The sequence below is a fragment of the Eptatretus burgeri genome, chromosome 7 (genome assembly GCF_056783735.1).
Source record: "Eptatretus burgeri isolate ZD-2024b chromosome 7, Ebu_testis_v1, whole genome shotgun sequence".
Lineage (NCBI taxonomy): Eukaryota > Metazoa > Chordata > Myxini > Myxiniformes > Myxinidae > Eptatretus > Eptatretus burgeri.
The window spans coordinates 83,222,842-83,249,959 of NC_140967.1; the positions used below are offsets into that span (position 1 = coordinate 83,222,842).

General features: G+C 47.3%; 1 protein-coding gene across 5 annotated transcripts in view; it reads left to right on the top strand.

The window, feature by feature from the left end:
- The first annotated feature begins 216 nt into the window (after positions 1-216).
- The window catches only part of SLIRP (SRA stem-loop interacting RNA binding protein), a 244,313-nt gene continuing 217,411 nt past the window's right edge, over positions 217-27,118 (top strand). Inside the window, exons 1-3 of one of the 5 annotated variants that reach the window (XM_085889292.1) lie at positions 432-573; positions 5,174-5,217; positions 6,734-6,792. Coding sequence is in view for 2 of the 5 variants with exons in the window: in XM_085889291.1 (XP_085745417.1) it covers positions 510-573; positions 6,734-6,792 (123 nt within the window). In the remaining 3 variants the exon portion in view is untranslated. Of the gene's footprint in view, positions 382-415; positions 574-614; positions 880-5,173; positions 5,218-6,733; positions 6,793-27,118 lie in introns of those variants that run through there. The other 4 variants (XM_085889289.1, XM_085889291.1, XM_085889293.1 and 1 more) reach the window with 4 other exon arrangements.

Below are 27,118 nucleotides of genomic sequence, written 5' to 3' on the forward strand. Positions count from 1 at the left end.
CAACCCCCCTCCCCTAAAAAAAAATTGTTACAGAAAAATTTTTTTTTTGCAACTTGTTTTTCAACAAAATTTTGATTTCTTTTTTTGTTTTAAGTGATTTCTAACACCCCCCCCCCAAAAAAAAACTATAACTCTCAGCACTGTTGACATCATATTTAATGAATAAGATATAAGGTTCACTTGAGTGACCCAGCAGTATTGGCGGCGGAGGTTTTGCACTGTCCCGAGTGCTCCCCCTCTAGTTTGTATTTGTATGAGCTTTCATTCACACTGTCCATGACGTCATCGAAAGGGATCGATTTACGAGCAGTGTATGTTCAACGCTGCGTTGGTTGCACGTATTCACTGTTTTCCGTACTCACGTTGCAAGCGTCATATTGGGTGAGGAAAATGTGTGCAAAGAAGAATAATTTACGAATGAGCACTACTTTAAACGACTAAATCTTCACGTTTATGCCTTCGGTTAAATCGGGGGCGATCAAGGAGTTGTCAATAATATAATTATTGCAATGGCGGCACGGATGGGTAAAGTGTTGCTTTTCGTTAAGAATTTGCCTTGGACAGTATCTACCGGTACATATGTTTGGATGATATGTTTGTGTATTCATTTTCAGTCTTTTTTTTTTCTTTCCTCTTGTACATTTATTTTAAAATAATTAATTAATTAATGTTACGACGTCTCACGTTTCTCTGCACGTTTCCTCGTGCCTCCCTCGGAGGGGGGGGGGTTTCTGTACTCCATTCCTGATCCTCGATTCGATGTTAAATCGATTCCTGCAGTCTATGGGACTCCATGAGCGGGTGTTTGCTCTTCGATCTGCAAAAGTGTTCAAAGCACTTTGCTTTTCTCGACGAGATCTCCACTCACGGGATAGCAAGGTTAAATTGGTCGTGTGGAAACGATTGGAGACAATGAGCAATGTAGTACTGTAAAGAAAGATGGGGTGGGGAAGGGGGAGATAGAGGGTGTTAATAGAAATGGGGTGTGTGGGAGAGAGGTGTGGTGTGTGTTGGAGTGGGGTAGGGTGTGTTGGAGAGGGGTGGGGTGGGGTGGGGTGTGTTGGAGAGAGGTGAGGTGGGGTGGGGTGTGTTGGAGAGAGGTGAGGTGGGGTGGGGTGTGTTGGAGAGAGGTGAGGTGGGGTGGGGTGTGTTGGAGAGAGGTGAGGTGGGGTGGGGTGTGTTGGAGAGAGGTGAGGTGGGGTGGGGTGTGTTGGAGAGAGGTGAGGTGGGGTGGGGTGTGTTGGAGAGAGGTGAGGTGGGGTGGGGTGTGTTGGAGAGAGGTGAGGTGGGGTGGGGTGTGTTGGAGAGAGGTGAGGTGGGGTGGGGTGTGTTGGAGAGAGGTGAGGTGGGGTGGGGTGTGTTGGAGAGAGGTGAGGTGGGGTGGGGTGTGTTGGAGAGAGGTGAGGTGGGGTGGGGTGTGTTGGAGAGAGGTGAGGTGGGGTGGGGTGTGTTGGAGAGAGGTGAGGTGGGGTGGGGTGTGTTGGAGAGAGGTGAGGTGGGGTGGGGTGTGTTGGAGAGAGGTGAGGTGGGGTGGGGTGTGTTGGAGAGAGGTGAGGTGGGGTGGGGTGTGTTGGAGAGAGGTGAGGTGGGGTGGGGTGTGTTGGAGAGAGGTGAGGTGGGGTGGGGTGTGTTGGAGAGAGGTGAGGTGGGGTGGGGTGTGTTGGAGAGAGGTGAGGTGGGGTGGGGTGTGTTGGAGAGAGGTGAGGTGGGGTGGGGTGTGTTGGAGAGAGGTGAGGTGGGGTGGGGTGTGTTGGAGAGAGGTGAGGTGGGGTGGGGTGTGTTGGAGAGAGGTGAGGTGGGGTGGGGTGTGTTGGAGAGAGGTGAGGTGGGGTGGGGTGTGTTGGAGAGAGGTGAGGTGGGGTGGGGTGTGTTGGAGAGAGGTGAGGTGGGGTGGGGTGTGTTGGAGAGAGGTGAGGTGGGGTGTGTTGGAGAGAGGTGAGGTGGGGTGGGGTGTGTTGGAGAGAGGTGAGGTGGGGTGGGGTGTGTTGGAGAGAGGTGAGGTGGGGTGGGGTGTGTTGGAGAGAGGTGAGGTGGGGTGGGGTGTGTTGGAGAGAGGTGAGGTGGGGTGGGGTGTGTTGGAGAGAGGTGAGGTGGGGTGGGGTGTGTTGGAGAGAGGTGAGGTGGGGTGGGGTGTGTTGGAGAGAGGTGAGGTGGGGTGGGGTGTGTTGGAGAGAGGTGAGGTGGGGTGGGGTGTGTTGGAGAGAGGTGAGGTGGGGTGGGGTGTGTTGGAGAGAGGTGAGGTGGGGTGGGGTGTGTTGGAGAGAGGTGAGGTGGGGTGGGGTGTGTTGGAGAGAGGTGAGGTGGGGTGGGGTGTGTTGGAGAGAGGTGAGGTGGGGTGGGGTGTGTTGGAGAGAGGTGAGGTGGGGTGGGGTGTGTTGGAGAGAGGTGAGGTGGGGTGGGGTGTGTTGGAGAGAGGTGAGGTGGGGTGGGGTGTGTTGGAGAGAGGTGAGGTGGGGTGGGGTGTGTTGGAGAGAGGTGAGGTGGGGTGGGGTGTGTTGGAGAGAGGTGAGGTGGGGTGGGGTGTGTTGGAGAGAGGTGAGGTGGGGTGGGGTGTGTTGGAGAGAGGTGAGGTGGGGTGGGGTGTGTTGGAGAGAGGTGAGGTGGGGTGGGGTGTGTTGGAGAGAGGTGAGGTGGGGTGGGGTGTGTTGGAGAGAGGTGAGGTGGGGTGGGGTGTGTTGGAGAGAGGTGAGGTGGGGTGGGGTGTGTTGGAGAGAGGTGAGGTGGGGTGGGGTGTGTTGGAGAGAGGTGAGGTGGGGTGGGGTGTGTTGGAGAGAGGTGAGGTGGGGTGGGGTGTGTTTGGAGAGAGGTGAGGTGGGGTGGGGTGTGTTTGGAGAGAGGTGAGGTGAGGTGGGGTGGGGTGTGTTTGGAGAGAGGTGAGGTGAGGTGAGGTGGGGTGGGGTGTGTTTGGAGAGAGGTGAGGTGAGGTGAGGTGGGGTGGGGTGTGTTGGAGAGAGGTGAGGTGGGGTGGGGTGTGTTTGGACACAATCAGCAACAGGTACGACACGATATCAAAAACTGGATGGGAAAGTCTATACTAACTGCCAGTCATACACAGCAGACGTGCCCCTCATGTACTGCTTCTCGTGGACTTCGGGCGGGTTTTTACATCGTATATTTTCTTTTGCCACATCTCGATCTTGATTAATCAAGTCAAAATAACAAAAATAATTAGCGCTGATGAATACAGATAAGTCACGAATGTGTTTCTTTGGTTATCTTTATATACAGTGCCTTTATAAAGTTTACACCCCCTATCAAATTTTTCACCTTTTGTTGCCTGATAGCCTGAAATGAAATTGCATGAAATGAGACTTCTTTTTTTTGTCCACCTTTATTTTAACATCATAATCCACAACTTCCAAGTGAAAAACAAATTTCAGAAAATGAATTTAAAATACAAAGCTGGAATATCTTGGTTGGATAAGTGTCCCCCCCCCCCCCCCCCCCCGAGTTATTACTTTCTCGGTAAAAACTTCCCAGTCTGGGGACTGATCAGAGAGGCTATCCTTTCCTGAAGTCATTTTCTGCAGACTACTGTAGTGGGACCTGTTTCCAATTACAGTATATGAGGGTACCAATCTCATACACTATAGTTATAACTGTAGCATATTTTCCTCAGTTGGTGGAAGCACCTTTGACAGCAATTACAGCTGTGAGGCTAATGGGATAGGTCTCTACCAACTTTGCACACCTTGATTTGGCAATATTTGCCCATTCTTCTGTGCAAAACTGTTCAAGCTGAGTCATGTTGCAGGGGTGGGGGGGGGGGGGACAATGATGGACAGCAATCTTCAAGTCGTGCCACAGATTTTTGATTGAATTTAGGTGGGGCTCTGACTGGGCCACTCAAGGTCATTTATCTTTTTCTTCCTTACCCACTCTAGTGTAGCTTTGGCTGTGTGCTTCGTGTCATTGTCATGCTGAAAGGCGAATTTCCGTCCCAATTTCAGTTTTATTGCAAAGGGCAACAGGTTTTCCTCAAGGATTTTTCTATCTTTTGCTCCATCTATTCTCCCCTCTGTCCTGACAAGTGCTCCAGTCCCTGATGATGAGAAACATCCCCATAACATGATGCTGCCACCACCATGCTTCACAGTAGGGATGGTGTTCTTTGGGTGATGTGCTGCGTTGGGTTTGCACCAAACGTAAAATTTTGCATTTTGGCCAAAAAGTTCCATCTTGGTTTCATCAGACCCCAAAACGTTTTTGCCACATGGCTTCAGAATCTCCAGAGGTTTTTTTTTTTTCGCATTCCTCAAATGGGACTCAAGGTGGGCTTGTTTTGAGTCATGGCTTCCTTCTTGCCACCCTACCATTCAGGCCAGACTCGTGGAGTGCTTGGGATATTGTTGTCACATGCACACAGTGACCAGTCTTTGCCATAAAGGCATGTAGCTCTTTCAAAGTTGCCATTGGCCTCTTGGTGGCCTCTCTGATCAGTCTCCTCCTTGCTTGGTCATCCAGTTTGGAGGGATGGCCTGATCGAGGCAGGTCGCTTAGTGATACCATACGCCTTCCACTTCTTAATGATCGTCTTGACTGTGCTCCAAGGGATATTCAAGGCCTTTGAAATATTTTATACCCATCCCCTCATCTGTGCCTTCCCACAACTTTATCCCGGAGGTTTTTTGAAAGCTCCTTGCGACTCATGGTCGAGTTTTTGCTGTGAAATGCTCTACTGAGCAGAGGAAACCTACAGGAACAGCTGATTTTATTCTGAAATAATCAGAATCATGAAAATTTAACACAGGTGGAGGCAATTTAACTTTGTGTGTGATTTTGAAGGTGATTGGTTACACCTGAGCTAATTTACAATTACTATTGTAATGGTCTGGAAACTTATCAAACCAAGATGTTCTGGTTTTGTACTTTTAATTTTCGGAAATTAGTAGAATTTGTTTTTCACTTGGAAGTTGTGGGTCACGATGTGGAAATAAAGGTGGAAAAAGTCTGATTTCATGTAATTTACTTCCAGGCAAAATGCAACAAGACGTGAAAATTTTGAAAGGGGGTGTAGACTTTATATCGGCACTGTATATAAACAAGCAGTATTTGTTGAACGAAACAACATGGTGGTATTTGTTAAAAGCATAAGATGTTTAGGACACATATACACACATAACCCTATGCATTTGCTCCATTATAATGATATTGTTTGTTTGTTTGGTTTGAGGCTACAATAGAAACAAGAAGAGTGCAAGAGAAACAAGAAACTTGGTAGAGTGCACACCTCCACAAAGATAAGTTTACATTTTATATCCCACTAATAGGTCAGATACAGATTCGGACTTGAACTAAAATTTAATCGGCTTGCTCTTGTCACCTAACCGACTCGTTGGCTAAGTTTCGTCTGAATCCGTCCACAACTTTTTGAGATATCCTGCTCTATGCCTGTTTTGTCCCTATCTCTCAATGGTGAAAAATCACTTAAAAAATTCTTAGATCCAGATCCGGATTCAGATCTTCACCAAAATGTAATAATTTCGTCGTTGTCATACCCAATCTCTCTACCAAAAAATTTCAGTTGAATGAATCCACAACAGATAGACAGATCGGGGTGAACACATAACCTCCATTCAACTTTTGTTGCAGAGCTAATTATACTAGATTTTTGCATCTATTGCTAAAAGGTGCGTGCGTGCGTGTTTTAAATAATCTTCTTCAACCTTTGTTTTTTATTATCTTGCCAAAACGAAGTTTTGCAAGATATGTTAGTCAGCTTGTAAGTTTTTTTTTTTTTTTTTTTTTTTTTTTTTTTTTTTTTTGTCTGTAATCACGTATAAAAAATTCTGCAGAGCACAGTTATCGGAAATTTTTGTAACTTCGCATATCAGAGGCCTATAGAGGTCCCTTTCAGTGCACAAAATTTTGAAGGTCAAGGTCACTTTGGCGCAAATCAAGGGAGTCGACGAAACCCTTATTTTTTTTAGTAATTTTGATCGGATCGTCTTCAAACGTCATGGGAATATAGTTCATGGTCTGGCGCTCAGCTGATTAATTTTTGGTGGCGATTGGCCTTGACCTTCATATGTTTTTTTTTAATTTTTTTTTGGTCTGTAATCACGTATAATTCACTCTGCAGAGCACAGTTGTCATTGGAAATTTTTGTAACTTCGCATATCAGAGGCCTATAGAGGTCCCTTTCAGCGCATAAAATTTTGAAGGTCAAGGTCACTTTGTCGCAAATCGGGGAGTCGACGAAACCCTTATTTTTTGAGTAATTTTGATTGGATCGTCTTCAAACTTCATGGGAATATAGTTCCTCAGCGCTCAGCTGATTAATTTTTGGTGGTGATTGGCCTTGACCTTCATGGTTAGCGCCTGAGGTCAAACATATTTGACCCCAAGGTCAAATTTTCAAGTTTTAGGAACCATATCGTGTAGTACCTCAAATTGAACACCTCGATGAGTGCTTTCTAGATATGTCAAGCTTGAGACATTATGATGTCATTTGGTGACGTTATGAGGCAAAAGCATATTTTTCATGGTTACTCTGTAGAACGATTCTCATCGGAATCTCTCGTAGGCAGATATTCCTCAAGGAGTCGCTCCTGGTGGATAGCAGCTCTGTTCACCTCAGTGTGACCTTAAAGAAGTCACACGTGGTCACCTTTTGGCAAGATACGGGTCACCCTGCGGGTGACATTGGTTTATTTGTTTGTTTTTAAGTTGACAGTCAGACTATTTGTTGCTGGCAATTCTCTTGTTTTATATCCCTTTTCTCATTTTGCAGCTGAACTTCAGGGATACTTTGAAAAGTTTGGCGTTATCCAGAAATGCATTGTGCCTTTTGTGAGTATTTTTTGAATTGTATTATTTTGGACTCTTTGCATTAAAAGTGCACATGTGTGCAGTGTTGTGATTTTTGCTCTATTGGTACCTGTATTTGGCTTATCGTACTGTATGTGACACTGAAGCCTTTTTTGTTGTTGTAATAGAAACAGTCGCTCCCTGTGGGAGGTTGGGGGTGAGGGGTGGTGGGGTTGTGTGTTTGTGCAATGTGTACACTATTTTACATCGTTCAGTTCCATTTGTATCAAGTCCTTTTCGACTTAATTGTATGTTTTCACATTTACTTACCCTATGATGCTTTATACTCGACCATGTTATTTTCCGTATTATTAGTCCCCTACCAGTTTCACCAGAGGGGACTATAGGTTTGCTCTCCATCTGTCAATCACTCACTTGTGATTTGTCAGACTTTAAAAAAAATTCCATACCCTTTAACATATTCAACTGGAGCTTGGTACATGGCTTTACTATAAAAAAAAATTCCATACCCTTTAACATATTCAACTGGAGCTTGGTACATGGCTTTACTATGATAAGTTACAGAACAAGTTCTAGTTTCATGGTGTTTCGTCATTTTTTTCGAGTTTAAGTCCCTTTTTGGACTTAGAAAATATCACTTCGGTCGGGGACATGTATTGCAAAGCAATTCTCACGCTTGTTAATGTTGCAACTGTCGTCATCAGTCGCTTCGGTTGCCCAGTACGAGTCCGACGAGTCGTATCGACTTGACTGCATCGGTCGATCCCTTCGGAATCTTCCTCACCGGATGACGTGCCAAAAAGGCACGATTATGTGCAAATTGGAAGTCAGAATCCACCGAGTGTCACGCCGATGAAAGTGTTGCACGTCATATGCAAATGAAGCCGAGCGAGCTTCACGCTTGACGCGATCTGGGTGTATGATGTTTACTTGCTGTTGCGAATTATCCCGTAATGGGTCTTTCTTGATCCACTCAGAAGAATAACGACGACTAGAATTCAACCCAAGACCAGGTATATTTAATAACAAAAGCAATCATGGTCAGAGATGGTGAATTTACTTGCAAGGAAGCAATAACAACAATTAAATAATGCAACCAACAATAAACAATCCCTTTACCCACTGGGTAAGCGACGCGCTGTTCTGGTGCATGCTCCCATACCTGACCTGACCTTACCCACTGCCGATATATGCGCCTTCACTACCAAACGAAGAAGCAGGATCCTTAATGATACTATGCCTTCGGGCCCAATCAAGCTCACCAAGGCAGAGAGACCCCAGATGAAGGCAGACAAGACAGGAAATACCCAAACTGTCCTGGTGTGGCGCAGCTGGTAAGGATGTGGGTCGTGTCCCTTTGCAGGCTCAGTCAGTGTGCCATCCTGGGCTTGAGTGCACACATAAAGGAGGAGTAGGAGGAGGACGTATGTCTGTCTGGGTGGGTATGTGGCACAAAAGGACAGCCTGTTGAGCACGGCGCAGACTTCCGTAGCATTTTGGCCGTGACACTTATTCTCCCCCCCCAACCCCCTTGCTGCGGGGTCTTTATGGTTCCTGTCCGCCACCCATAGCCCTGATGTGCTTCGCCCCTCCCCATCACTCGCTATTAGGCTTGGGCCCAGTCTGGGGACAGAGCAAACCCTCGCAACCTGTTACTCCAACAACCCTGAGGTAAATAAGCACTGGCAGATGTTACTCATCCGTTCTCCTGCCAAAACTTCTGCATCTAGGCCTAATGGTGGAGCCGTCTAGGATCCATCTCTCAATGGTGAAGAATCACTTTAAAAATTACAACTGCCTGAGTGAACTGCCAAACTCGCCGGTGCTGAGGCAGCTCTCCGAGGATAGCCAGAGAGATCTTTCAAGCAGTATTGTGTTGGCTTGTGATGGGAGATTATGTTACAGTGTCTTATTGTTAGCTTGTTGATTAATTAAGATGTCAAGAAAATGAACCTGTTTAAGCACTGACTTTTCCAACCTTTTTGTTACCTCTGCCACCGAAGATAGAAATTATGTTTTCACCTCTTTCTGTCTCTGTCTGTCTGTCTCTTTGTTTGTCTGTTTGTGTGCAGGATATCTCAAAAAGTTTTGGAAGGATCGGATGAAATTTTGTGGATGGGTTCAGTGTGTGACAAGGAAGAATTGATTCAATTTTGGTGAAGATCCAGATCCGGATCTGATAACTTTTTAAGTGATTCTTAACCGTTGAGAGATAGGGCGAACCCAATATATAGCACGATATCTCAAAAAGTTGTGGATGGATTCGGACGAAACTTGGTGGACAGATTGGGTTTGTGGCAAGGACAAATTGATTCGATTTTGGTGAAGTTTCAAATCTGGATCTGGATATGAGAATTATTTAATTTTTCGAGTGATTCTTCACCATTGAGAGATGGGGGCAAAAACGATGTAGTACTGTATAGCATATTTCAAAAATGTAATGGGCTGGATATGTTCTCGTGGATCAGTCAATTGCGTGGCAGAGATATGTGCTCTACCGAGTGCCCTGCTAGTTCTATTTGTTTCTATAACGTGAGTTTTGGCTCGTGGAGGAGCTTATACATCACAGTAATATTACATCAAGTACAAAAGTATCTGCCAAAGCAAGTCCTATCCTCCTCGGTGAGTCTTGCTCAGAAATCGTGTGGTGACTGGCAAAAAAATCATTCAAAGACACCCTGAAAGCATATTTCAAGAATACTGACAATGACACAGAATCCTAGGATGAAATGACCAGCAACAGACAGCAGTGATGCAGCGTGATCCATCAAAGTGTCACCCATTTCAAGGTGAATTGCCTTGCTCTCGAAGCTGATAAGCAACGGGGTGAATGAAATGGCAAGAACAGAATCATAATATGAGGGAAACCCTTCCGAAAGAAACAACCCGCCACAGCTGCCACCATGTATGCTGATCAAGACTTGGTCTCCACAGCCATCTCAAAAGTGATCGATAATCCTGTGGTTTGATATCTTCATATTGAGGGATTGATGACGTCGTCGATTCGGAGACGTGGCGATGCTATACTTTTTAATGGAATGCAAAGACAGTCGGACATTGGATAAATGAACACAACTGTACATCTTGTACAATATTTTAAAGCTGGATCCTGCGATTATGAGCTCTATCCTCAAATAGAAAATGCCAAAACAGTTTGAGTTGGTTGAGATGATTGTTTTTCATGTATTTATCTTGACTTGCAGGGGCAACTAATTGCCACCTGGCTAACCTATTAACCCCAGCTGTGATTGAGATTTTATACTTGTAAAGGTTGTCCAACTTGTCCCAAGGAGCTGTATACAAACAAGCCCATGCGGCATTTCCTCTTCCCTCCTACGGCGTAAATGTATTTTTGGACAGTTTAAATGCGAGCAACAACAATGTTCAACCGCTGTCCCTAATAAATTGCTTGTTTGCAAACTCAAATCTCGTTGAAGAATTACATTCTGCAGAGATGGAGCCACATTAGAGTTTGTACCAATATTACTTTGCGGATGATATTTGCTATTGTTGATCAAAAGGAAATTTAAAAACCTGCATGTATTCTGCAAGTGTTCATACTATATAAAGTAGGAATTAATGTGTGAAGTAAGTAGATGGGCATAAACATGTAACTCTTCTCCCTCCCCTCCCCCACTAACACCGACCTCCACACGATGCACAAGTTTCCTACTAAGTAATGCTTTATTCAAAGTGCACATTTACTCTACACATGAATTAAAACACAACTGCTATTGAATGTGTTTGACAAGGAAGGGGCAGAGTTAGACCACTTACTTACCTTTGAGCTGGCTCATCTGGATTTGATTACCGTCCCAACGATGAAATGTCGGAATTGTGCTTCGCAGGCATGGCGTGACTTCATAAGGTGCACCCTTTATCGGATGGACATTAAGTTGGTTGTTCCGTCTTCTAGCATGAGATAGTAAAGTAAAAACCCAATGGTGTCTTTTGCAAAGATTAGGCTAGTTATCTCTGGTACGCTGATCAAATTCCAATTTACTACCACCTTCGTCGAACATAAAGTTTGGTCAGGCAGTTTGTCATAGAATACACATGCTGTAAATTAGTTCGGTTATTGATGAGTTTATTTTATTTTATTACCTCCGCCACCGGAGTTGAAGGAGATTGTGTTTTCACCCCTTTCTGTCTGTTTGTGAACAGAATATCTCAAAAAGTTGTGGACAAGTTCGGTGTGTGACAAGGACAAAATGATTAGATTTTGGTGAAGATCTGGATCCGGATCCAACTACTAGAATTTTTAAAAAGTGATTCTTCACCATTGTGAGAGAGGGCTAAAAATGATATATAACACGATATCTCAAAAAGTTGTGCACGGATTTAGGCAAAACTTGGTTGACAGGTTGGGTGTGTGACAAGGAGGAATTGATTAGATTTTGGTGAAGATCTGAATCTGGATTCGAGAATTATTTAATTTTCAAAGTGATTCTTCACCATTGAGAGATCGGGCCAAAAACGATATAGTACTGTATTGCATGTTATTTAAAAAATGTAATGGGCCCGATATGTTCTTGTGGATCAGGCATTACGGGGTGGAGGTATGCACGCTACTGAGTGCCCTTGTAGTATTATTATTTTTTATTTTTTTGCGTTCATAGTTTTATGATAGACGAGAGCATGGGTACACTTTATCCCATGCAGTCTTGAGAAACAATGAAATGGGCGGGGTTTGCGAGCGGAAAATTTGATCGGTCATGATGACAGAAAATACCATATTGTTTTGTCCAAGTACTACGAAATGAAATGTTTTTTAAAGCATCAATAAGGGTGTTTGTGTTTCACAGTGTTTAAGTATATAATTAAATTGAAATAAAATAAAGATTTTTAAAGGCTGTGGAAAGTTGTTTTTTTGCAGAAGTTGACCGTTGTTGACGCAGTATTTTTTACACCACTTATTTAACACATTACTTGAGCTATTCATGCTTGTTCTTTGTGTCCGTTATGACGTCTTTAAAAACATTAAGTTTCCTGTTTGGAATGATTTTCAATTTTGTTTGACTGCCAGACCCAGACAGACAGCCAATTTTTTTTTTTAATCTCACTCCTCTCTACGCATGTGCGATCGGGACAAATTCTTAGCTAAACTACAGGTTAGTTTTCCGATTCGTGTTCAAAATATAACATTCAATTAAAATAAAGTTGTTCCTCGATCATAAACTGACGTCTGCAGACAAGGACAGACCAATTGCTTTGCTTAACCCCGCTTTTCCAAATAAACCAATTGCTTGACCCTGCTTTTTGCTTCACGTGCATGGTTTAACGAATGCTCTTTCTAATGTTGACTTTAAAGTTTTACAAAATATGTTGGGCTTCTGTGTCTTTAGTATATCACTCTGTAAGCTCATATACACAGTAATGACGTACAAAGTGTGCCCACGGTCTAAAATACTGTTGCGGATTTCGCGCCCGCCGGCGTGCGACGGCCACGTAACTCGAATCGCGGCACGTCGCCCACCGGACGGACAATCCAGTCGTGACCCTCTCGGACTAACGCCGGGAACCAGTCACGGGTGGACCTTTCGGTCTCACCGCGATCGAGCCAATCAGCCCCCGCGTGGGATAGGGTTGCTCGCCAAATTCGAACTACCTAAGTACCCACGCGGAGGGTAGACCGGGCGATCGCACCTCGCCGCAGGTCGACTTCGGACACGGGCCACTTAAGCGACCCGTTCCGTACTATCAGAATAACCGAGCGGTGTTATCGTCGACCTCGACGGTTCGATTAATTATCGGGCGTACTCAGCCCACTACCAACCCTTTACGTGAAGCAAGATGGGGATTCAATGGAGGAAAAGACGAAGCGAAGCGGGAGAACAGTTCAACAATAAAGCACATTTATTCTCGGCACACGGGAAGCACACAAATACAATTCCACCAAATGCACACAAAAAAAGAAAACACACTTCCATTTACACAAAAAGCAAACATAAAAGTGAAAACACAGTGCAGAGCTAATACCGACTACCGAGCACACGGCAACACTTATACAATTCTACTTCACAGACGGCGCCGACAACACATACCCAAAACCAAGGAAAAGAAATCCCCCAAGAATGGGGCAGGCCTGAGGCCGAGACCGGGTCGGGCCTACCCGTCTGGTGATGAGACGCGGAGCGGCGATGGCCCCGCAACCCGCGGGCCTCGTGGACAGTGCCTGGCTGGGGGTGGGAACGGGGCCCCCTTGGTCGCACTATCTCAGCGCGGGGGGAAACAGGAGGGGTTGCTGATGCTCGGGGTATAGAGGATCTTTATTATCCCTGGTGTGCGTCTCCACCTCGGCCAGGTCGCGCTGCCGGCCTCCCTCGGGCGTGCAGCTCCTGGCACCGACGCGAGCACCCCCTCGTCCGACTCTCTTCAGCTTCTCCAGCCACTGCAGGCTTCGGGCTCCAGTCTTCCACACTCGTCCCCTCCGTTCCGACTCCTTCTCGTTCTCGACTCCTTCTCGTTCTCGTTTGCGACTCTCCCTGACTGACGAACACCGTCCTTTTATCCCCCCGTAACTTCGCCTTTGACCCCCTCCCTTCGACCTTTCACCTCGCTCCCCATTGGCCCGAGAAAAAGTGGGCGTGAAGGCTTTTTGATCCACAAATTTGCATATATCGATCGTTCTGGAGGCGGGGCCAAATCGCCCCTCGCTCACCGATTGGACGGCAAAAAGTGGGCGTGTGTCGTTTTTGATCCGTTTTTGAAGCACAAAATCCGTGATTTTGTACACGCTGTTCGACGCGCGTTCTGCATGAGTCCAACACCGGTACCCACAGCGGGGCAAGAACGGTGGCGATGCTACGGTTGTGAGGTGTGCGTGAAGGTCGTGGCGGTTGTGGTGAAGCGGTGGTTGTGGTCGGTGGTTGATGTTGTGGTTGTGATCATGGCGGTTGGTCCAAAATAAAGATAGTAAAAGAAAAACGGCTATCCTGAAGAGTCGCAGCTCGCATAAATGACATGTATTCCCACTAGACAACGGGTTTGGGCCTAACTACACATGCACTTACCGAGATACCTCACCTAAGGGACCTGAATGGTGGTTTGCGAATCTGGTAACCACAACACTACCCCTTCCCTTTTTACAGACTCGTCCCGAGTCGTCAAATTTTCGTGTGCCATCATGTGTAGTTTTCCCCTAGTACATTTTACCTACGGATCCCTGAGTGCGACATTCATGGTATTCGTGTCCCCAAAATAAATAACCTGAGGGCTGCGTAACTACCTAAACAAACTCACTCACACGGACGACTTAAATAAAATTGCCGGCGCTAGACAGACATGCCGGGGGCGCACTCATATTTACAGTACATCTTAACCTTAACTTACAAATCTTACACTAAACCATGGCCCAGGATCATTGAACTCTGCAAAAGAAAAGCAGTTAGCAGGGAGCCAGGCTGCCCACATGCAGTCTCTGGCTCAAACAATGCAGGTGACAGGGAACGTGGCTGGCTGCTCACACGCAGTCCAAGGCCTTCCCTTTTTGAACTGAACGCAGCGAACCACAACGGCGCACGGGCTGCACAAACGCAGTCTCCGCGCCAGCCCAAGCGGCACACGCAATGAGCACAACGAACGGACGCATGAACACAAACACGGTGCAGGGGCCGCCACTGCAGGCCCGTGTTGTAGCTGCCAACAGGGCAGTTCTTGCAGCTTGCAAACTGTTGCTTTCAGATCCTGGCGCACATGGAAACGAACAGGGGGGGGGGGGGCAAAGCAAAAATTGAACGGGGGCTGGTGAACAGGGGCAGTGGGCATGGCATGGCAAAGGCAGCAGGCAAACACAGCCCGCAGAAGAAGGCCGCTGCAGGCAAACACAGCCCGCAGATGAACTGGCCGGCACAGGCCTTGAAGTACAGCAGCTGCAGACGAAGTGGCCGGCACAGGCCTTGAAGCAAAACACGGCCAGCCGATGAAGTTGGCCAGCCTTTGCCGTTCAATGGAGGTTGGTGGAGGGAGTGCGGTGGTGCTGGCCACTTGGAAGGCGGGCTCGGACCTACCTACCTGTCTCCCTCCCAACCTATCGCCTTTGCCTGTCACTGTACATACCCACTCCCTTAATTTGTGAAAAACCAATTTAGCCCCCTTAATTTTTTTTTTATTTTTTTTTATTTTTACTTCCCCACTATAAATCGTCCCCTAACCCCCTTTATCGTCCTTGTTCGGCTATCCTATTCTGTCACCTAGCCTACTCCCAACCCCTACGTTCCCTTCCCGGAGGGGAACAAGGGAGAGCTAACGTCCTGTGTCGAGGCCCAACTCAAGCCTCAGAATGGCCTCCCCAGAGTTCGGCGATCTTAACACCAAGTGGGTCCAGCGGCCCACAACGACAGCGAGGGGATGGATGGTGCGGAGGGGTACATCTCCTAATCTACCTTAACCATTAACTCTTAAACTACCCCGGGGCTTTCAACAAGCGCCTCTCGCTTAAACTATTGGTTCTAACAACCCAGATTCCCGTCGCCTGTGTTGGTGTCCTCACAATTTCGGGCCTCGCCCCCCAATTTTCTCTCCGTGCCCTCACACGGTCTCCTGGCTGGGACACGTGGCTCTCTTTGGCAGGCACGACCCTCTGCCGAATCTCCCGCTATGGCACCCCCGGGCACTACACTGCCTCCGAGCCTACCAGCTGCCTAACACCGGGGAGTGCCCCCCATGGCACCTCCCCTGAAACGCACACGTGGCAGGCCGGCCTCCCAGGCCCCTTTCCGAGGGTCACCCGTGCCCACAACACTGCCCACGCGGCTAATGGCGCCCCGGGCCCCCGCACCAAGCAGGCGCACCCGTGCCCACTACTCTATCCCGGCCCCCCATGGGCCCATGGCCTACCGCGGCCGACTAGCCTGGTGCCCGGGGTACCCACTCAGCGATACTCACCTTTCGCAGCCACGCTCCCAAGCCCGTCAACAGGGCTCCTGCACCCCTCCAAATGGGTCTCGAGCCTACTTTCCCACCAACAACAAAACGACCTCCATTTTTCAATTTGACTAACCCAGCTAACTCAATCTACACTGACCCCGGGGTCCCTTGGGCGGGAGTCACTCCTCCCCCCAATCACTCATCGCACCATGCATTCCCCATTCACTCCACACACACAGACCCGCTGGCCTCACTCACTCATCAAGCACATGCTTCCACTTCACTCACCAACTCTTCCACACACTCACCACTGAACTCTGCCATCCTTCTAACTACATCCCCTAACTAACTCGTGCTCCCACGTCGTCCCTTAAACTATAGCACGTTCCATTTAACACTACGTAGCTAAACTACGTCCCCTCTACACATTCACTGCCTGTCACTGTCTCAAATGTAATCCCATAAATCACTTTCCCAACCTAAATCTGGCTACAATCCCTCTAACTAATCCATTCCACGGACTCCATGAGGACTTACCCCTGCCCCATGAAGTCGGTCCAACTAAGCTAACCCTTCCCCCTAACTAGTTTTCATCCTGTGCCCAGGGTAAGGGGGTCTTTCACCCCTTGCCCAGGAATCCTGTACACCCGAAAGTGAGGCTTGTTTTTCCCTTTTTTTTTTTTTTTTCATGCCCAGCACCTGCGCGGCAACTCAGAGCTCGCGCACTTTGCACCTGCCCGTGACGTCATGCAGCTGCACGTGTTCCTCGTCCCTCCTTGGACGGGACCATCCGGCAGAGATACCCCTCCTGCCGGATTCCAACCCCACGTGCAGCCATGACGTCACCGTGCGCATAAAAAAAAAAAACACAAGCCACACGTCTCGAGGGGTTCCCCACGCGAACACATGTGCTTTGCCCGTTGGAGCTTAACACACACGATCGCGTGGAGAACCCGTCCGGTCCAAATCCATTTACCTGCCTAACTTTGTCCGTCCGCGGGATCGGCAAATCCACCGCGTGCGTTTCCGGACCGGGACTTCACTCTCGCAAGCGAGCACGTGGTGGTCTCGTGCGTTGCACAGCACGAACCGCGTGCTCACTGCTGGGTGAACCCGGCACGGTCCTCGAAACAACTACAGCCGCTACTCGGCTTTCTCTCCTCTGTCGCCGTCGTCGTCTCCATTCCACCCACGCACACCTGCGTGTTACGACGCACACAGTCCACACCATCACATTCACACCGGGAGATGCGGCTGCGTGCTCCCGCATGCCAACCGACATCTCCCTCACATACCGCTCTCTCACACACACGGTCTCCCTTGCATAAACCATACCACTCACACGTGGTGCTCCATTCACTCGCGGCCTTCCACTCACTCGTGCCTCACTCATACACCGTGCCTCACTCACACACGCGGGGGCACTCAACCGCGGGGTTTCATCCACACACCGTCCCTCACTCACACACGCGGGGGCACTCAACCGCGGTGCCTCATCCACACTGGCCGTTTCATCCACACACACGGCCGCTTCCACACACGGTGCCTCATCCACACACGGCGTGCTGGGAAGCACGCACTCCGGCACCATCGCCACCACACCACTCACACACGGGGTCGCTTCCACACACGGGGACGCACTCACGCCTTGCACCACACACACAGGGACAACCACACTGGGGATTCGTGTCCCCACAAGGGTCTCCGGGGCCTCTATACCCCCCAAGCTCTCCGTGCACCTGTCCACAGCACCCGTCCCCTCAACCTCGCAAAGCACGACCGAACTCACCTGGTCGTGACTCGCCTCAAGGGGGCATACTCCCTCCCCTCGTTCCTGGAGGAGGCCATCCAGGTGCTCGCACCGGGTCCCAACACGCTCCGCGAGCTCAACCCCATTGTCCTCCACTACCTCCGTGTGTGCGTGCGCGTCACTTACCCCGTTTTCATCGTGTAGTCTTCCCTCTATCGTTCCCATCTCCCGTGTCTCTGCCAACTCTTCACCCTTTACCTCCCTTGTCTCAACTATTATTTCTGTTGTCGTCACCTCGTGTCTCGTCTCACACGTTTTGGTCTCCCCATTTAATTTTTCCCTTTCGGTCATCGTCACGACCCTCGCCCAACACGTTCCACGAATTATTTTTCACCCGCCTCCACCGCGGGCCTGTCAGCCGTTGCACCCCCACCCAGCTCGTTTGCTCCCACACGTGGAGTCGCCATTTTAAGCTCCCTGCTCACTGCCTTCATGCCCGCCTGCAGGCATTGGCCCATGTTCTGCGTCTCACCCCGCAGCTCTTTCATTTTTGTTTCCATTCCGTTCATTTTTGTATCCATCTTTTCGTTTATTTGTTGTGTATTCGCATCCATCGTCGTTTTCACTTCATTCATTTGCTTGTTCATGTCTTTCATTTCGTTTTTCATTTCATTTGTGTTTGCATCCATTTTTTCGATCATTTTCGCATTCATCTTTTCGTTCATTGCCGCCAGCATGGCGCATAGCTGGGCCATGTTGGATGCACTCAGCTGAGCCGTTTCGGCAAGGGTTGGGGAAGGGTCTTGGTGGAGAGGGGGGAGGTGTCATACACCGCGGCCGCTGCCGCACCCACCTCGGGCCCTGGGTTCAGTTGGGCGAGTCCGTGTTCCTGCACAATCAACATTTCCTGCTCGGGGATTCCATCCTGGACCATGGACTCTACATTATTACACATATACATTTCTAATACCCCCGGCTCCCGCTCGCCTTGAGACGCCATCTTGCTTCTCGTGAAGGGTTAATTTGCTCGCTCGTAATTTGGAGGGAATCGGGGTCGCTTCTCTCACCCCTGGACCGATTCCCGTAAATTTAGCCGGAGACAGGAGAGCCCGTTTTCCTGTTCTCCGATACCAGTGCCGCGAGGAGGGCGATGAATTTGTATCGCACGACCTGACACCAGTGTTGCGGATTTCGCGCCCGCCGGCGTGCGACGGCCACGTAACTCGAATCGCGGCACGTCGCCCACCGGACGGACAATCCAGTCGTGACCCTCTCGGACTAACGCCGGGAACCAGTCACGGGTGGACCTTTCGGTCTCACCGCGATCGAGCCAATCAGCCCCCGCGTGGGATAGGGTTGCTCGCCAAATTCGAACTACCTAAGTACCCACGCGGAGGGTAGACCGGGCGATCGCACCTCGCCGCAGGTCGACTTCGGACACGGGCCACTTAAGCGACCCGTTCCGTACTATCAGAATAACCGAGCGGTGTTATCGTCGACCTCGACGGTTCGATTAATTATCGGGCGTACTCAGCCCACTACCAACCCTTTACGTGAAGCAAGATGGGGATTCAATGGAGGAAAAGACGAAGTGAAGCGGGAGAACAGTTCAACAATAAAGCACATTTATTCTCAGCACACGGGAAGCACACAAATACAATTCCACCAAATGCACACAAAAAAAAGAAAACACTTCCATTTACACAAAAAGCAAACATAAAAGTGAAAACACAGTGCAGAGCTAATACCGACTACCGAGCACACGGCAACACTTATACAATTCTACTTCACAGACGGCGCCGACAACACATACCCAAAACCAAGGAAAAGAAATCCCCCAAGAATGGGGCAGGCCTGAGGCCGAGACCGGGTCGGGCCTACCCGTCTGGTGATGAGACGCGGAGCGGCGATGGCCCCGCAACCCGCGGGCCTCGTGGACAGTGCCTGGCTGGGGGTGGGAACGGGGCCCCCTTGGTCGCACTATCTCAGCGCGGGGGGAAACAGGAGGGGGTTGCTGATGCTCGGGGTATAGAGGATCTTTATTATCCCTGGTGTGCGTCTCCACCTCGGCCAGGTCGCGCTGCCGGCCTCCCTCGGGCGTGCAGCTCCTGGCATCGACGCGAGCACCCCCTCGTCCGACTCTCTTCAGCTTCTCCAGCCACTGCAGGCTTCGGGCTCCAGTCTTCCACACTCGTCCCCTCCGTTCCGACTCCTTCTCGTTCTCGACTCCTTCTCGTTCTCGTTTGCGACTCTCCCTGACTGACGAACACCGTCCTTTTATCCCCCCGTAACTTCGCCTTTGACCCCCTCCCTTCGACCTTTCACCTCGCTCCCCATTGGCCCGAGAAAAAGTGGGCGTGAAGGCTTTTTGATCCACAAATTTGCATATATCGATCGTTCTGGAGGCGGGGCCAAATCGCCCCTCGCTCACCGATTGGACGGCAAAAAGTGGGCGTGTGTCGTTTTTGATCCGTTTTTGAAGCACAAAATCCGTGATTTTGTACACGCTGTTCGACGCGCGTTCTGCATGAGTCCAACACCGGTACCCACAGCGGGGCAAGAACGGTGGCGATGCTACGGTTGTGAGGTGTGCGTGAAGGTCGTGGCGGTTGTGGTGAAGCGGTGGTTGTGGTCGGTGGTTGATGTTGTGGTTGTGATCATGGCGGTTGGTCCAAAATAAAGATAGTAAAAGAAAAACGGCTATCCTGAAGAGTCGCAGCTCGCATAAATGACATGTATTCCCACTAGACAACGGGTTTGGGCCTAACTACACATGCACTTACCGAGATACCTCACCTAAGGGACCTGAATGGTGGTTTGCGAATCTGGTAACCACAACAATACCTTAGATGTACATTAAGTTCCGCATATCCAGGGATCCCCTGCAGCCTTTAGAATAGAAGCTTTCTTTCAAGAGTCTGGTCACAACAGGGTATGCAAAGTCGATCACCACCATCAGTCTACTGTGACCAATGTGGGAGGGTTTTCTTGACTAAAAATGGCCAAGTTTCCTATTCCCAAGCTCGTTGCCATATGGACAACTCCGCAGTCATCATTGAATACCACAGTCAGCTAAAAGTAATAATAGGATTGTGTGTCCTGAAGCTCACCTGGACCATGAGCAACAGTCACTCAAACCCACTGCAAACCTCCTCAGACCCTGATTTTATTTATTTATTAATTATTATTTTTAATGCCGTGAACAAACTTTGGTACATCACGATTGATGAAGATTGTGGTCAAGTTTCATCAAAGTCATGTGTAGATTTGGAGAAGAGAGCAAATACCTATTGTGGGCAGGTTAATAATACCCCCAATTTAATTTTATTTTATTTTATTTTTGGGCGGGTTAAAAAAAAAAACCATACCATCCCTTAATGAGCGCACATTTTGATGTGGTCAATTTAACTTTGTTAGGCATCAGGTTTGAAGCTTGTGAGCAAGTTTCATCAAAATTGTGTGTTTGGTTCAAGTGAAAATGATTGAAGTGTTCCCTCACTTACTCGCTCACCTCACAGACACTGCTCAATCACATTTGCTCACCGGACTAAAGTCCAGGTAAGCTATTAATAATGATATAGACGTGTACCATATTAAATAATGTTGATGCTCATTTTTATACATTTTATTCTGTTTATAAAGCAGTGACGAGTAATTTGCCTTTTTGTTTACAGCATTTGACGTTTGACTCGACTCGCATCACCTTCCATGCCACCAAACTTCAGCCCAAAAGGAGGCAGTTATGTTCCAAGTATTATGCGTCTCACAGCACATTACAGGGCTCACTGCATCAGCAGCATTGCCGTTCCAAAGAAAGCAATAACTGGGTCTTCTCACGAGCAATAACTGGGTGTTCCGCACCCATGAATGAACAGCCCATTAGCTTGTTGCCAATGATTCAGCCTAATCTCATTACTTCAGCACAACATGTTGTATCTCATAATTGTGAAGACAAGCGTAACAAACAACTACATGGATAGGAGGAATACTGCCATTAGCTCACACAAGGCTTTTACAGGAAATTCCTTTGAGGAAAAAGATGCATTCACATAACTTTAAAAATAAAAATGGAGAAAAGTGCGGAGCAAAGCATGCATGAGGAATTCACAAATGTCAGTGTGAGCTTACCTTTTTGGGGGACATATGATTGCCACCCTGGTTCCACTTGTTTGTAAAGCATGCAGTGGTACGGATTAACGTCTTGTCTTACAAATGTAAATGCATGCATCTTCTTAGATTGTCGCATCTGTCATCGGTGAGGTCTATAACACTGTCAAATATGACACTTGCATCTTTTGTCGACTTAAGCCAGATTCATACCCGGTATTTCCTGTCGCATGAAATGTTCTACTCTGGATATGCTGCTTCTGCTCTAGTGCTGTACCCAAACCGAGTTTCCGAACTCTAACTCGGCGAGTTGCGCTTCCGAGTCAGAACAGGTTTGGCTGTGAGCTTGGATATTTTCCCGTCACATGAGAAATTAAGTAATTGTGGTATTTTGCAAGTGTGTATGGTTGAAAGAGGCTTTAGTCAATTTGTAGAATGGTCACGTTTCTCTTTGTGAGTTTTGAAGCAAAATGTTACTCCAGCTCTGCGGTTAACCGCGAGGGGTCACACCTCACCTCACCTCACCTCACCTCACCTCACCTCACCTCACCTCACCTCACCTCACCTCACGGCACGTTAAGTATAAGAATTGAAAAACGATATCCAGTAGCTGGCCTGCATTCAGCTCCACTTTCATGTCGTTGAATGGACAGTAATCTATTTTCTTAATGAACTTCACCATCGTGACATTGACCTGATGGGTTTAATCAAGAGATTGCATGTTATACTTCACAAACATGATGGCAGATGTACATGCGAGTGTCTGAGGATGCAAAATGAAGTAAATCACACGAAAAAGGATATTTTATAATGCTTGGTTGTTGTTTGTGTGCTGCCTCCGTGTCCTTCGAAAGGGTCCCTCCCCTGCTTTTGTGGAATAATAAATGTTTCATTCAAACCACTGCGTGAAGAAAGCGTTAGTCGTTCTTCCTCTTCAAAGCCCGAAAGAGGTTTTTGAAACTGGGAAAGTTTTTGAAACAAAATTTTTTTTTTTTTGTTCCCAATAATTTGATGATGATCTTTCCGACAAAGTAAATCGATTTTATCTTTCCAACGGTCCCATTTGTATCATTCTACGACGGCACAAACCCTTTGGAATGAAGTGTGACGAAGAAGCTCTGCTTCTTTTATAACTGGGTTATCGGATGAAAGGACATCGTTGTATTGTCATGTGAGCAGTGCTGTGGCCAGTCATACCTGTCAACAAAGCTTAGATTGAGGCTGTGCATCCCCTATGTGATCGATTTGCATCAGCTTGATTCTAGCTCTTCCATGAGTCTCGATCATGTAAAAATTTTAAAAATCATACTTTTCTGAGTTTTCAGCCATTCCGCGACCCGGTAAATAACCGGGTTTTACCACTGAATCCCATCATTATTATACTCTCCCAACAATGGATGGAGGCCCTCATTGTCACACACGAGATCAGGGCCATCTCACTCGACATATCTTGAGCATTCGATGCAGTCCATCATCCCGCCTTACTGTCAAAATTCACTCTCTATGGCGTCCAAGGCCGAATCGACGCATAGCTTACTGACTTCCTCTATTCCCGTAACCAACTTGTGAATCTCAATGGAATTCTTTAATCTCTTTTCACTGCGAAGGCTGGAATGGCCCATGGCAATTTTGTGTGTCCAGTCCTATTCCTAATCTTCATTGACAATCTCTGTGACTCTGGAAAATCCCCTTTATCTATTTGCTGATTACACTACCCTCTGTCGTAACTTCCCTCATCCTTAACATGGGCAGATAGCATTCCATCTCTACAGACATTGATAGAACCAGAAGCTGATCAAACACTTGGGGTATGTATTTCAATTCTGACAAATCTCACACTCTCACTGACTCTACGAAAATACGGTCTGGCAAACCCTCTTTTTTACTTAACAATTCTCTTGAAGAAGTTTGAAACCTTTGTGCCTCTTTATCAACCATTATCCTATTTTGTGCAACCCATATATCTAAGTGTGCCTCCAAAGCCAGTTGCTGACTGGGCATCGTACTTGACGGAAATTTATTTCTTTGGCACATCTGAACTCTTATTGACTGACTCGGCCTTCATCCGCAGCGCGTTAGCGTTCTGCTGTCCTCTCTGCATTAACGCCCCTTCCTTGCATCTTGTTTAATTGAGAACTTGCTTCACGTATTGAAACTTGAGGATTGTACAAATATTTCGCATTGAAAGATATCTGTCACTTGTGTCAAGTTACAATGTTTTTATTTTATCCACCACCAAAGGTGGATGGAGGGTATGTTTTCATCCCTGTCTGTTTGTGTGTTTGTCTGTCTGAGCAGGATATCTCAAAACGTTATTGATGGCTTCGGACGAAAATTGGTGGACAGGTTGGTTGTTTGACTAGGACAAATTGATTATATTTTGGTGAAGATGCAGATCTGGATCTGGATACAAGAATTTTTAAGCGATTCTTCACCATTCAGAAAAAGTTCCAAAAATATATATAGCACGATATCTCAGAAAGTTGAAGACTGATTCGGACCAAACTTGATGGACGAATTGCGGAGCGGACAAGAACAAGCCGATTTGATTTTGGTGCAGATCCAGCCTATAATTGGGAAGGAAAACGTAAACTGTTCAGCCTGGCAGAGGTATGTGCTCCACCCAGTGTGGTTTAAGTTACCTCTGCCACTGAAGGTGGAAGGAGGTTGTTTTCACCCCTTTCTGTCTGTCTGTCTGTTTCTTGCAAAATCGAAGATTTTTCAAGTATATTGGTCAGTCGATTTTGTAATTTGTTTGTGTTTGTGTGCAGGATACTTCAAAAAGTTATGGATGGATCCGGATGAAATTTGGTGGACAGGTTGGGTGTATGACAAGGACTAACTGATTAGATTTTCGTGAAGATCCGGATCCGGATCCGACTACGATAATTTTTTAAGTGATTCTTCACCATCAAGAGAGGGCTAAAAACGATAAAAAGCATGATATTGTTACGTTTGAGGGGGGGGGGGTATGCATTCAAAGGGTAATTAGGATGTTTAATTAGGTATGCCATGCTGTTCGAGTTTACCAGGATCTCGATGCAATAAGTAGCAATTCAGTGGTGATAAGTTGTCTAGTAAATGTTCATTTCTTCAAGGGGGAAATGATAATTGTCACGTAATTCGATAGGGACACGGGATAGGGTAAGTGTGTCTGCGTAAACCCCTTTTAGTAGTCCCTGGAGGCTGGCCGTGACGTCACAGGACAGTGCAGCGGATGGCTCCGCCCCGTGATCACAATTGGCAGAAGGCGACGGCGGTGGGCCAATAAACTGCTCGATTGGAAGTGACGAGGACAGGAGGATAAAAAGGTTCTGTTCGGGGTCGAAAAGGAAGAGGAAGAAGATCGGGACAAAAAGATCGTGTTTTTTTGGTGTGGAGGCTGTTGCGCGGGAAGCGTACTTGTTGTTGTGCTGATTCGATCGTGTTCTTCATCGTGTCTTGGAGCCTTGCTGAGCCTCGTGCCTCACCTTGGTTGGCTCTGGGGTTCTGCTGACTCGGAGTACAGGGTCGAACGGCGGGCGGACCAGCTTCCCTCTCCTGCTCGCAATTTGGCGCCAGAACTGGTTCCCTGGCGGCTGAGCGGACTTGGGCCAAGACCAGGAGGTCGACAGCACCACGGTTTCTCCTGCCCCCCCCCCCCCCTGACGAGAGCAAGGCCAGCTCGTCCGACGCCAATCCAGGGACAGTTGCTTCCACACCACGGTCCAGCCTGACCACCAGAAGTAGCTACGTTTTGTGTGTGTGTGTGTGTGTGTGTGTGTGTGTGTGTGTGTGTGTGTGTGTGTGTGTGTGTGTGTGTGTGTGTGTGTGTGTGTGTGTGTGTGTGTGTGTGTGTGTGTGTGTGTACGTACTTGGTGCCTTAGAGGGTTTGAGAATTGTATATTCATTGGAATTGTCTGTGTTTTCCCCACGCCCGATCCCACACCATCCCGTCGAATCGCCCCGGATCCCTTTTCTTGCCGAGTCTTGTTATTTCTGGTTAATAATAAAAACAAATAAACATCATCAACTCAGTGAAAAGTGACTCGTGCCACCTTCCTCGTCCCGTTTGCGGTAGAGCGATTAGAACCGCCATGTTTGGGTTATAAATAAACAAACCGCCTCCATCGTTTCGGCTCATTCTACTTTGGCGGGACTGTTCAAGTCTCGTGGACGTCACAATATTTTAATTATGTACATGTATTGGGCCTGATTATGTTCTCATGGATCAGGCATTGCATGTTAGAGGAATGCACTCCACCGAATCCCCTTCTTTCTATATTTCCCAAGCCAGCTGAGAACTGTTATATCTGCCGTGATAGTCTGATTTGAAACCTGCTTACTGCTTGCTCTTTGTGCTTCTTGAGCCAAGCTTTTGTTCTTTTTTTTTTGATCATTGAGGTGTAATATTTCCTTGTGTGATTACAAGCAAGCTATTGTTTCTGTTGGGTAGCAGAGTAGCTGTTTTTCAGCTGCCTTCGGGGGTGATGTCCCTGCCCTATGTGAGTCCTAGGCTCAGCTCTGACGTTGCTTCCAGAAGCAGTTTGGAGCTCGGTAGTGAGTGTTGTAACCCACGACGGACAATATTTTCTGCGCTATGCGCTATGCGCTTTAGCACTCTGTGGTCACATTCTATGAGCTCGTGTGGCCTACCACTTCACGGCTGAGCTGTTGTTGCTCCTCGACGTTTCCACTTCACGATAACAGTGCCTACAGTTGACCGGGGCAGCTCCAGCAGGGCAGAAATTTGACGAACTGACTTGTTGGAAAGGTGGCATCCTATGATGGTGCCACGATGAAAGTCACTGAGCTCTTCAGTATGCCCCATTCTCCTGCCAATGTTTGTCTATGGAGATTGCATGGTTGCATGCTTGATGTTATACACCTGTCAGCAATGGGTGTGGCTGAAATAGCCGACTCCACTAATTTGAAGGGATGTCCGCATACTTTTTGCCGTGTGTGCTGTGTTGTGTTGTGTTTTGGAAAAAAAACATAAAAAAAAAAATGTAAAAAATGAATAAAATCTCAAAAACAACCTAACAAGGTAGGAATGTCATAATACGACACCAAAACGTTATGGTTTATCATCACGATATCTTTTGACATTTTACTTTTGTTGTGGGATTGTGATGGATGAAGAAGCAGAAGAATAACCATGAAGAATGACACCACAAAAGGACACCACATCATCTTATGCTTTAGTCATAATGATATATTTTGACATTGTTCCATCACAATCCCACAACAAAAGTAAAATGTCAAAAAATATTGCGATGGTAAACCAGAAGAGGATTGTTTTGTCGTATTGTGGCATCGTAATGTGGTGTCCATCTTCATGGTTATTGTTCTTCTATGTAACCCACATCATGAACATCCATGTCTGAACAACCCAATCGTACGCAATCTTCCATGTCACATGACCACTGAAGTCAGTTGTGCATATACATAAATCTTGTAAATATGGGCGAGCCCTTTAACTCTGCAGCAAAATTATTAAAACAACAGGGCGATGACTATATATATATATATATATATATATATATATATATATATATATATATATATATATATATATATATATATATATATATATATATATATATATATATATATATATATATATATATATATATATATATA